Source organism: Hyaena hyaena, unplaced genomic scaffold (assembly GCF_003009895.1).
Source record: "Hyaena hyaena isolate Hyena2069 unplaced genomic scaffold, ASM300989v1 scaffold_718, whole genome shotgun sequence".
NCBI lineage: Eukaryota > Metazoa > Chordata > Mammalia > Carnivora > Hyaenidae > Hyaena > Hyaena hyaena.
Window position 1 is genome coordinate 557580 of NW_024081351.1, and position 12500 is coordinate 570079.

The window sequence follows — 12500 nt, forward strand, 5'->3', positions numbered from 1 at the left end:
TCAAAATACGCTGTTTTAAAAATGTTGGAAAAATCACTACATCTTCTACCATAACTAAATTTCTGCAGGGGTTAACTATGATGCCCTTCCATCCATAACACACCAGACTTTCCTTTAGCCACAGCTCTGGAATATAATCTGAGAAACACTGTGAGCTGGGATACCTAAAATATCAGGTGGAATCAAGGAACAAATTGGGTGGGAAGATAGTTTGACTGAAAGACATTTCTGGGACCCTGGGGATGGCTACTTATGGAATCATATTGAGAGGTGAGCATACTCAACAAACTGTGCATACTTTTCTGTGTGTAACATGACTGTATGTCCGGAGTGGAGTGTACTTTTCTATTTGTTACTTGGAGGTTGAATGGAAGGAGTACAACCCGTCCTCTGGCTCAACTACGGCATACCTTCTCCTAAGGGGTAGGAACTACTTTGGCAATTATGTTGCTGCTATGGAACTTAAAAATTTTTTTCTAATGTTTTTAAACTTATTTTTGAGAGAGACAGAGTGCAAGTGGGGGAGGTCAGAGAAAGGAGGAGATAGAGAATCTGAAGCAGGCCTTAAACTCTGAGCTATCAGCACAGAGCCAGATGTGGAGCTTGAACTCACAAACGGCAAGATCATTACCTGAGACCATAACCTGAGCAGAAGTCGGAAGCTTAACCGACTGAGCCACCTAGGTGCCCCTGAACATTTAATTACTTTTAATGAGTATTTTCATTATATTAAGACACAGATGATTACTATTTCATATACTATACAAAAGAAGTGTTTCACTGAAGCAGAACGAATTTTCTATATTTACCACTGGTGGTCCATGACCTACATCTTCTGAGACCAGAACCCACTGTGGTCCCGATTATTTTATGATTTGAGCTTTTGTTCAACGAAGGCCTGGTCCTGGGCAGTGCCTCTCCTTACTGTAAATATGGCACCTGCTAAGTACCCTAAGAACTAGGAAAAAGAAAAAGATGATAACACGTGATGCATATATGGTAAGGAGGCACCACAGTTCAGAGTAAGAGCTCTGGGAGTCACTACCCTGGGCTTGAATCCTAACTGAACCATCACCTGTGTGACCTGAGGGGCGGTCTAAATTGTAAATGCTATTTTGCCAAATTCCTCAAAAGGAAGAAAGCAAGGACTTGCCTGCCAGGAAGTGAGGTCTTGGGGCGCAGCATCCGGTCAGGTCAGTGTTTGGCGACCTCTTGGAAACTGCCGCTGTCTGGAGGGAGATGCTGAAAGCCTGGGCAGCCCCAGTGAAGATGCAGCTGGCTCGAAGCCTCGCAGGGAAGCAGAGACGGTCCAGGGGCAGCAGGCCACTCCCTTGCAACTTTGAGAGCCCCCCAGCACTCGTCTTTCTTGGGGGAAGGGCTGGCGACACACACCGAGGCGCTGAGGGGCCCGACAACCACGGCACTCACCTACAGTCCCCACGCTGTGGCCTTGCTGGTTGTCCACACACGACAACGGGCGCACGGACCGAGGGCAGCAGGCAGCCTATACCCCGCCACTGGCGACCGCAAGTCCCAGGCACTGGAGCCTAACCGGCGGGGCTCAGAGGCCTCCTCTTTGCCCTGTGATGGGGTCTCTTGCCGCGCTGCGCATGTGCGCCCTTCTTTGTGACGTGTCCCAGGGATGCATCACTAGGGCCAGGCTGGGCCATTCAGGCTCAGTGCGTGTTTGACCACAAGAGGAGTGGGAAGCTCCGGAGGGGCTCTAGACTCCAACCTCACGGTCGTTGGGCGCACAACCAGCTCACTATGGGCAGTCTCCCTAGTAAATGTCTACATCTCCCACGCCGCCACCGCCGTCCCCTGCCTGGCCGGGATCGGGCCCTGGTCCGCCCCGCCGGTGATCCCCATCCACCACCCGGCAGGGGCCACCCCGCTGCTCCTTCACCTGCCCTGCACCCTGGGCGCAGGCTCTTCCACCAGGTACGTAGGCCTTTACCGGCCACCTTTCATATCGAGCCGAGGAGGCGGTACCCCATCCCGCAGGCTGCATGGACCACTCCGAGCATCCTCCCCTTGGGTAACTGGAGTAACCCTCCGAAAAAACCTGTCCTATCGTCTCGTAATTCGATGATGTTTGGGCACTCCAGAGCCATCAGAATCCCTCCTCCAGGGCGCAAATTAAGACTCCAGCGTTTGCCATCAGAGACTGGAGAGGGGGCTGCGGAGCCGGTCCCATCCAGGGGCCTCCCACTTTCGTGCCCAAATGGGAGGGAGGAGAAGACCCAAAAAGAATCCACAGGAAAGATGGGGGAACCTGTGGAGACCAAAGGGCGGGATGGTGGGAGCAGAGCCCCCCATAACTGCGGGGATATACAGTTAACATCTCGTCCCCTGGAGGCCAGTGAACTTAGCTCCAGGCAGCACAGCCCTGAGCCTTTGGACCTCCGTCCTGGTCCTTCAGAAGACAGTAGGAGGAAGGACACCCACCAGGATCAGATTCACTCCTCCCCTGACGGCCATGGAGTCACCACCTCGCATGGCCCTGCCAGAGATGTGCCTCACACAGATGCAGCCGTGCTCTCCCACCCAGCCCCATGCTGCCCCTCACTGCAGGAGACATCAGCCAAAGAATTGTCGGGGAAACCATCAGCCTGTCGGCAAGAAAGAGAAACAGACTAAGGAGCCTTCAGACATGTCATCAAGGAGCTCCTTGCCCCCCGTAGCTGCCAGCAGCAGGGCCTGCAAACGGAAGAGACCCATGCCACCTTCTCTGCCACTGCCACCACCACAGCCACTGTTGTGGGACAGCGAGGAGTTGCCTCTGCCTCGCCTCCTAAGCTTCCTTGCATAGCTCTGGACAAAAATCTGGACACCGTGAAGAACACCACATGTCAGAGGAACAACATCTTGGGGGACAGAAGAGACATCAAAGCAGCCTGCTCGGACCCTCTGCCTGCCCCTGCATTCTCCATACTTGCAACAGGGACTGCTAACTGTCTCCCATCCAGCATGAACACTGTGCAAGTCCCTATTGCTCCAGCGGGCTTGGCTGACCAACCTGCCAGGCCCCCAATCCCATCTGTTCCTCCATCTTTACCACCAGGTGTTGCAGTTTCCACTAGCTTGCCCCTTGGGGGTTCTGGTGTCACCTCCACTCCAGTAGGCAAGCTCCCTGCAAACTGTCACTCAGCTTCTGAAGGTGAAGCCATGGACACTACGTCTCCATCTCAGGCTTCCATCATGTATTCCTCCCCTGTGTCCAGGGACACCCATGTGCCACCTTACATAGTGGTTCCGGGATCTAAGAAGACACCACCCGATAGCAGGACTGTTGTGGCCCAGGTAGCATTGGGACACCATGCTACTTCCACCTTAAATCCAGGCACTGGGGGCCCACCCACGTTGCCAGTTAGTGGAGCAGTGGGCCGAGACGGCAGCATGCCCACAGGTAGAGACTCTACAGTCTCCATGACTGGTAAGTGTACTGGGGGCCCATCCAGGCAGAGAAAACACCCCCCATCTGCATGTGTTGCCATCTGGGAGAAGAGGTGCCAGTCAGGAGATCAGGCAGCCTCCTCCTTTAATCCAAGCAGCAAGGGGCCAACCTTCAAAAACCCAGGTGGTGGAGCAGTGGGAGACGGCCACTGTCCACCCAGAGATGGAGCTTCAGCTGTTCTTGGCAGCCATAAACCTACCTTGGACCCATCGTTACAAAAGAAACCTGATTCACATGAAAGAGCCACAACTGTGGACAAAAAAGATGTGACAAGAGGCAAGTCAGTCACCTCCAAAAAGCAGAGCAAGAGTCCAACTGTCAACAACGCAGGGGGTGGAGCAGGGGGAGACGGCTACGGTCCTCCCAGAGACAGAGCTTCAGCTGCTCCTGGGACCCATAATCGCTCCCAGGATTCATCTACGCAAAATCCCATCGCTCCATGTGGAAGAGCCACACGCGTGTCAAGAGACGTGTGCGTTCACCCCCCACAGATCCCCTGCAGCTTGCCGGCCCACACTGCCTCTGTCGCAGTGGCAAGTGGCAGCACTGTGTCTGTACTTGGAGCCACATCCACATGTAGTTCCATGGTCCCTCCCAGTAACGGCGGTCCACCTGCCCAGCAGACAGTCAGTAAACATGGAGGGGACAAGGTCATTGTCACAATGGGAGGACCTGGTACTCGTGCTTCCCAGAAGAATAATTGTGGAGGACCCAAGGCAGATCCAGCAGGAGCTGTCGCAGATGTGGACACTATCACATCTATGATGGCAGGCCTCTCTGTCAGCACCCCCCCGAAGAACATGGGGAGCTCACTTAACCCCTAACACAGGTGGTGCTCCGGGGAAGAACCCCACACCTGCTATGACTGGATACACTTACGGAACCTCATCCGCACACAGCGCATGTGCCCCCGCTAAGCACAGTGCAGGTCGTGCGATGGGGGACACCACCGTGAAATTTTAAACAGCACTTGGGCTCGCCCTAGCCAGGTGCCCCTCTGGAGGAGCAAGCACTGTGTTTATCCTGGTCACCTGTGCCTGTGCTCTGGGCATGACTAGAACACCTTCATAACCTGCCTAGGGCTTCATCAGAGCCACCAAACAATTCCTTCTTCTCGTCATGAATCTCAACAAATAACGACCAAAGATTCCTTGCAAATTGTATATAACTGGAAATGGACTTTGTTGCACCAGAAAGGGGCCCAACCCCTTTAAGTGACACTTAACCTGATCTCTTCATACGGCAAGTGTGTACCTTGTGTGCACATGTGTATTTTTGTGTTGTTCTGTGCACGTGTGTGTTTTGGAGGGCGAGGGGCGCATGAGCCCCAGTGTAGAACTACTCCAGAACAACACCAGATTCAAGAAGTTCCAATGGTGGAAAATAGAAGAAAGTTGCATCAATCACCAACTGTGCCTTCCCTGGCGTGACCGTGAACGCGGCTGACCCAAGCTCCTGGCCAGTTTCCTCTGGTCTTGGAACCGGCAGGAGACCACTGCTGTCTGTAGTGGTTTCCCCAACTGATTTGCCTCAGTGGGCTGTTCTCCTTCCCACATTGTGTACTTATACACATATGTGTATAAAACTTTGTTCTTATTAATCTGCCTTCACTCTTGTTTCTTTTTGACTCAGCAGTAGAGAAAGGATTAACCTGTGTGAATGGTGATGGGTTGAGCCACACTTAAGGATGCAGAATTTCCCACGTCACAGTGACTGGGATGTGGAAGTGGCTACATGTTCTACCTGCATGCGCTGCCGTCTACAGTCTGCATTTTGAATGTAAGGGATGACAGTCCAGAAGGGAGTAAGGTACAAAAGAGGGAAAGATGAGGAGACTAACCCTTGCCCCTTCCCTCTGTGTTTTGCTCTTCTCTCTACCCGCTCTGACCTTACTAGAGGCTAGATAACCCCTGGTGTTTCAAAGGAAACCACAATGATTTTTTTTTTTAAGAAATGTTTTCTTGTATGTCTTCATATTTAATTTAGACTTAGGCCAGTCATTCTTGCACATTCCCTCATCACCCAGGGAGGATAGATTTGTGCCTGGAGGAACAAATGGAGAAACAGCTAATACCTGCTCTGTAATTGTTGGAAATTTCAGTTTCTTTGAGTTTATTCTGCTACTTAAATGCAGTAGAAGAAATTCTCTTCAGTAACTGGCTCGGCTCTGATCTAAGTTGCTAAAGTATCAAATCACACAAGTTAGAATTGTGCCCGGTTCTGGTTGTCCCTAGACTTTTTTTGCTGGATCTCCACTGGACTTAAAAAAGGAAAAATTCTTGACTGTGTGGAGCCTACATTCTAGGCGCAGGGGAGCAGAGATACAAACATGCAAATTATCTAATAGGTTAGCCAGTGACTAATGTTATGGAGAATAAAACAGCATATGGAGCATTGACATTACAAGCAGAACCACTGCATTCAATTTAAACGGCGGACAGGATAAGCCTCACTAGGAAGGTGGGATGTGAACAGGCCAGAGGGAGGTGAATGAAACAAATGTCTGAGGGAAGAGCATTCCAGATAACGGGAATAACCACTGCAAAAGCTCAGAGGAAAGGTACCTGATATCCTCAGGGAGAAATTATAAACTAATATGCCTGGAATAGAGTCCGCAAAGGGAGGTAAGAGAGGAGGACAGAGAAGATGGGGGTGGAATTCCCTGCACCATTTCTTGGTTGCACAATGACAAACAGTAGAGCCATCTTTCAAGTGTCTCGGAAAAAACTCAATGCTTTTTCCATGGACTATTTACCTTGCAAGATTGTGGAAAGGCTAAAATAAAATAGGGTAGGGAATTAATTTAAATCCTTGTTGTTTTGTTCTGTAAATAAGGATAGAAACATAGTAGATAGATAGATACATGTATACATACATACTTACAGACATGGATGGAGATAGGAGATCTATATATCTACACTTAATGAGTTCCTTAGGCAATAATGCTTTAGTTGCCTTCACCAAGTAATTCACATAGGAGATCCCATTTAACAGGAGCATAAAAGTGCCTATTTTTATGAAGTACACACATGTAAAAATACAATAACTGAGCCTAAGAATGCACGGCATTGCTCCTGCTATGAGACTGCAGAGACTTGACTGCCCTTTGTAGTCAGAGCTGCCTCTCAGAAGCAGGGTTGAAATCCAGTTTGCTTCTAATAGTCCTGCACCCTCTCTCAGCCGTGACTGGTGATATTACCAGAGACAACTTTTAAACGTTAGTGCCTGCTAACTTTTTTAAAGGCTTCAAGCTACAAGTAATATCCTGATAGGACAAGCAGTTAACAAATATGTGGTAGATGTAAAGAAGATTTTGAATTTCATATTTGTTTAAATGTTTATTTTTAAGAGAGAGCACGAGTTGGGAGAGGCCGAGAGACAGGGACAAAGAGGATCTAAGGGGGGCTCCGAGCTGACAGCAGAGAGCCTGATGCAGAGCTTGAACTCAAACTGTGAGATCATGACCTGAGCCAAGGTTGGATACTCAACAGACTGAGCCACCCAAATGCCCCTTGAATTTCATGTTTTGATGCACTTACACAGTAGATGCAATTTCTATTTTTTTAAATTTGTTTTAATGTTTATTTTGGGTGAGGAGAAGTGCAGAGACAAAGAGGGGGACACAGAATCTGAAGAAGGATCCAGGCCCTGAACCATCAGCACAGAATCTGACATGGGCCTCAAACCCACAAACCGTGAGATCATGACCTTATCTGAAGCTGGATGCTTATCTACTGAGCCACCGAGGTGCCCCCTAGAAGCACTTTTTTTCTTCAAATAGTGTATTGTCAAATTGGTTTCCACATAACATCCAGTGCTCATCCCCACAAGTGCCCTCCTCCGTGCCCAACCCCCCTCCCTCCCCCCACATCCATCAGTCCTCAGTCTTTGTCAGCATTCAATAGTCTCTCATGGTTTGCCTCTCTCCCTTTCCCCTACCATTTCCCCCTTTCTTCTCCCCCTTGTTTCTCAGTTAAGTTCCTCCTAATCCTCCTATACGTGCAAACATATGATATTTGTCCTTCTCTGCCTGACTTATTTCGCTCAGCATAACACCCTCAAGGTCCATCCATGTTGCTACACATGGCCAGATTTCATTGTTTCTCATTGCCATGTAGTATTCCATGGTATAGATAAACCACATCTTCTTGATCCATTCGTCCGTTGATGGACACTTAGGCTCTTTCCATGTTTTAGCTATTGTGGAGAGTGCTGCTATGAACATTGGGGTCCATGTGCTCCTATGCCTCAGCATTTCTGTATCCCTTGGGTAAATTCCTAGCAGTGTTATTGCTGGGTCATAGGGGAGTTCTATTGTTAGTTTCCTGAGGAACCTCCACACTGTTTTCCAGAGGGGCTGCACCAGTTTGCATTCCCACCAACAGTGTAGGAGGGTGCCCATTTCTCCACATCCTCGCCAGCATCTAGAGTTCTCTGATTTGCTCATTTTAGCCACTCTGACTGGCATGAGGTGATATCTCAGTGTGGTTTTGATTTGTATTTCCCTGATGAGTAGGGATGCTGAGCATCGTTTCATGTGGATGTCCATCGTTTCATGTTCATGCCATTTGGATGTCCAGAAGAGACCCAAAAAAGACTATTACCCACAGAGAACAAGCTGGTGGTTACCAGAGGTGAGATGGGTAGAGAGATGAGTGAAATAGGTGAAGGGAATTAAAGAGTATATTTGTCACAGTCACAGAGTAATGTATAGAACTGTTAAACCACTATATTTTACACCTAAACTAGTGTAAGATTGAATGTTAACTATACTGTTATTAAAATATAAAAAAAAAACTTTTTAAACAAAATTTTTTATTTGTTTAATAAATTTAAACAAAATTTAAAATTTGACATCCTTTGATGGTAATAACTTATTTTGGGATTTTTGTTACTTTTTTTCTTATTTTAGGAAATATATAGATATATCTAATGTTTTATTTATTTATGAGAGAGACAGTGTGAGCAGGGGAGGGTCAGAGAGAGAGGGAGACAGAGAATCTGATCCAGGCTCCAGGCTCTGAGCTAGCTGTCAGCACAGAGCCAGATGCAGGGCTCGAACCCACGAACCGTGAGATCATGACCTGAGCCAAAGTTGGATGCTTAACCGACTGAGCCACCCAGGCACCCCTATTTTAGGAAATATATTAGTATGTAATTTTTGTATTTCAAAGTTTAAAAATTTTCTCATAGAGGCTTGGCTTCTAACTATAAAGAATAATTTGACATCTTAATGTATTGAGATCATGAAATAAATCATTATTGTCTAGAAGGCAATGAAATGAAAAGCTTTCTTGATTTCCTCAAAGCTATAGCTATAGCTTGAATTGAGAGTTCACTTATCTTGAGTTAAAATTTGTACCATATTGTAGCCATTTAAAAAAGAAATGTGTATCTGGAACAGTGACAACAAATCTTTGTCACAGTTTTTGAAAATAAGTAGTTTTTCCCATATTATGTTCTTGATCTGGATGTGTTAATGATTTCAAAGTTATTGAGAATCTGGCAGGAAACATCAAAATAAATGAATGGAAAATTTGTATTAAATAACCCATTCACACAATTAAAATTAAAGCATAATCACACAATTAAATTTAGAGCATATGGATGAATTCTTCTTTTTCCAGTTTGCATAATTGTCAAATTTAGAAAAATTATTGAAGAAAATTAAATATTAAATCTGGAGATGTGACCTTTTGAAAGCTTGAAAAAGAAAGCATAAAATTTTGGGATCAAGCTATTGAAAACTGAAGAGAAATGAAAATATAGAATTTTATTAAAATATTAGTATGATTTCAGGAAGCAAAAAAGAATTTTATTTAAAAAAGATATTTTTATTAAAAAATTTTTAATGTTTATTTTTGAGAGAGACATTCAGAGTAGGTGAAGGGCAGAGAGAGAGGGAAACACAGGATTTTTTTTTTAATTTTAGAGCATGAGCAGGGAGAGAGGGGGGGAGAGAGAGAGAGAGAGAGAGAGAATCTTAAGCAGGCTCCAAGCTCAGTGCAGAGCCCAACACAGGGCTCTATCACATGACCCTAGGATTATGACATAGCCAAAAATAAAAGTTTAATGCTCAACTGAATGAGCCACCCAGGTGCCCCTAGAACTTTATTTTAATAATTAAAAGTTACCTCAGTTTAAAAAATATATTTATTGCTTGGCCGTTCAAACATGTGATTCCTATGGGTGACTAGATTTATTTTACCCCCTATTGTTTTATATTGCAAAGCCACAAAAAAGTCACTTTTTTTGCTTGTTTAAAAGCCCTTAAGAGATAAATATTTAAACATGAAATAACAACAACATATTGTGGATTTATTACGTATATGTCATATAATGAATGGCAATTCAAGCATAAAGTTTGGTAGGGGAGAAATTTAAGTTAAGTGACACAGTATAGCCTAAAAATGGACAGTGGTAAGTAAAAAAAAAATGTACATCATAAAAATCAATAATGAAACAAATAGCAAACAGTAAAAGAACTAATTTGCCAACAGAATAGATGGTATGGAATCATATAAGAATCAAAAAAAAGAGGGAAAAGGGAACAACACTAAAATGGGGAAAATGTAAAACATGGAACAAGAAAAATAGAAACAAACCAAAATATATTCATAATCACATTAATGCAACAGGAAGTTAAATTGAAATACAGATTTTTGTAAGGGTGGGTAAAAAGCAAGACAACTACATACTATAAGAAACACTCTAAATGAAGACTTGATTAGAAGTAAAATCATGGACAAAGGTATATACAATGCCAATACTCATTAAAAGGTTTCAGAGCCCCATGCAAAGTACATTTTGCAACAAAGAATATTACCAAGGATAAGCATATTCAACAGGGCTGAAAATGTTTAATTCATCAATAGGAAATAATGATAAACATTTATTAACTTAATAACAAAGCTTTCAGTATATTTATCAAAAACATAAAATTTTGAATAGACAAATTCAGTGTAGTTTGAAGATTTTAACATTCTGCTCTCAATAATTGAGAAAATAATGAGAAAATCGGTAAGAAAATGGAATATTTGAAGAACACTATCAAGTAACTTGATCTAACATTTATAGAACACTTCAGCCAAATGTAACAGAATTCACAGTCTTTTCAAGATCGCATGGGACATTTGCTAAGACAGAATATATTCTGGGCTCTAAAACAAGAATCAATGAATTCAAAAGGATTCAAGTTGTATGAAGTATTTTCTTTGACCACAGTGGAATTAAAGTAGAAGTCAGTAAGAGAATGATTGCTAGGCAGTTTTCCAAATACTTGGAAACACAATTGTAAATACCGAATGGGTCAATGAAGGAAGCACTAGAATGCCCTAAATATTAGAAATAAAAAAGAAATTTTGTGTTTTCTTCCTCGTTTGCTCCATGTCCTCAAAACAAAAGATAATTGCACTAAAATACCTTGTAGATTTGTCGTTTATACTCCTATGCCATGTTGGAGAAGAATACTTAAAAGTACCTCTTCCTTAAGATTGCATCCTGAAGTATCATTTTCCAGTATTGAGCGTATCCATTTTTCTGTTTTTCTTCTGCATTTCTATTTATTCGTGATTCTCGAGCTACATATGAATCAGCACAAAGTTTGCAGTAGTTTTTCTTGAGGGCTAAAGAACATGTTGCAATATTAAAAAGTTCATATTATTTATTGATTTGTGTTTTTATAGGGATAGACGTGATATGCAAAGTGTAATACTAATTCTTCACTTTCACAGAATAAAGGACTCATGCAATTAATTACAGGACCTGAAAAAAAGAGTAAATAAGTAGCAAACAATATACCATAAGTAAAGACAAGTAAATAATGGCATAAGACTTCAGCATGATTTTTTTAATAGAATAATATTGTGTGCTCAGTATTCACTGAACATCTTTTTTACATTCATGGCGCTCACAGCAAAACATTTCAAATTTGTACATAGGGTTTAGTAACATGACACGTAAAATAGAAATAATAATCACTATCAAATGTGACACATTCAAAATTTATTAATTTAATAGATAATAAATTATCAAAAGAAACTATACATAAAATAAAAAGTAAATAAGTACTACTTTAACTGGAATGTACCAAAGGCAGAAGTCTTGCGGCTATAATGTGCCACAGGTAATAAATGCTTTGGAAAATATTTTTACTACCCTTATAATTAAACATTTAAAAAGTCAAAATCAATGAATTATTGGTTTCACACTTGTTTTTTGAAGTATAGGTTTAGACTAACATGAACACTAAAAAAAATTTTATTTGAAGTATTGAAGTATTTGAGACATTATCAAGGACAAGACTATGGAGATAATAAGAGTGGTGAGCAAAAGAGTTTATAAGAAAGAGTTTTCCCCCCCAAATTTTAAGACTTTTATGCCTTATATAGAGCATTATTTAAATTTTTATTAAGAAACATGATGGTTTCAGAATAATTAGATTTATATTAGACTTTATAAAATAAAGTAGAAGAACTAAGAAAACAACAGAAAATTCTTTTTAAGAAGTAAATCATGTTCTTTGACAGAAAAACAGAATTTTTAACTTGCACTGTATATAGTTACTTGGTATGAATTGTTACTTATAAATAATGCTATTGGTAAAAGCTTTCACTACAGTAAAAAATATCAAATTTCATTATTTCAATTTTTAAAAAATTAAAAGCTTGGGGCAACTGGGTGGCTCAGTTGTTAAGCATCTGACTTCGGCTGAGGTCATGATATCAGTTGGTGGGTTCGAGACCTGCATCTGGCTCTATGCTGACAGCTTGGAGACTAGAGCCTGGTTCAGATTCTGTGTCTTCCTCTCTCTCTGCCCCTCCCTCACCCACATTCTGTCTCTCAAAAATAAATAAACATTAAAAATTTTTTAAATCAATTGAGAAAATTAAATAAAGAATTAAATGCTTATACACATAAATTTTAGAGAAACTTGTTAAATCAAAGCATTTAATATGAAATACAAAATAGGATATTTAGTATATATAAGAAAATTATAATCAGGAACAAAAAGGTTTGCATAATTAAGAATATACAGTTAAAA

At 42.6% G+C, this 12500-nt stretch overlaps 1 protein-coding gene and 1 pseudogene across 1 annotated transcript; both read left to right on the forward strand.

Annotated features, from left to right (window-relative positions):
• The first annotated feature begins 1767 nt into the window (after positions 1-1767).
• LOC120220657 (nuclear pore-associated protein 1) lies at positions 1768-4281 on the forward strand. The gene is made up of 2 exons (XM_039217783.1): positions 1768-2618; positions 2685-4281. The coding sequence occupies exons 1-2, from the start codon at positions 1768-1770 to the stop codon at positions 4279-4281; spliced, it is 2448 nt and encodes an 815-aa protein (XP_039073714.1).
• A 910-nt stretch (positions 4282-5191) lies between these two features.
• Positions 5192-12500, forward strand: part of LOC120220658 — a 59024-nt pseudogene continuing 51715 nt past the window's right edge.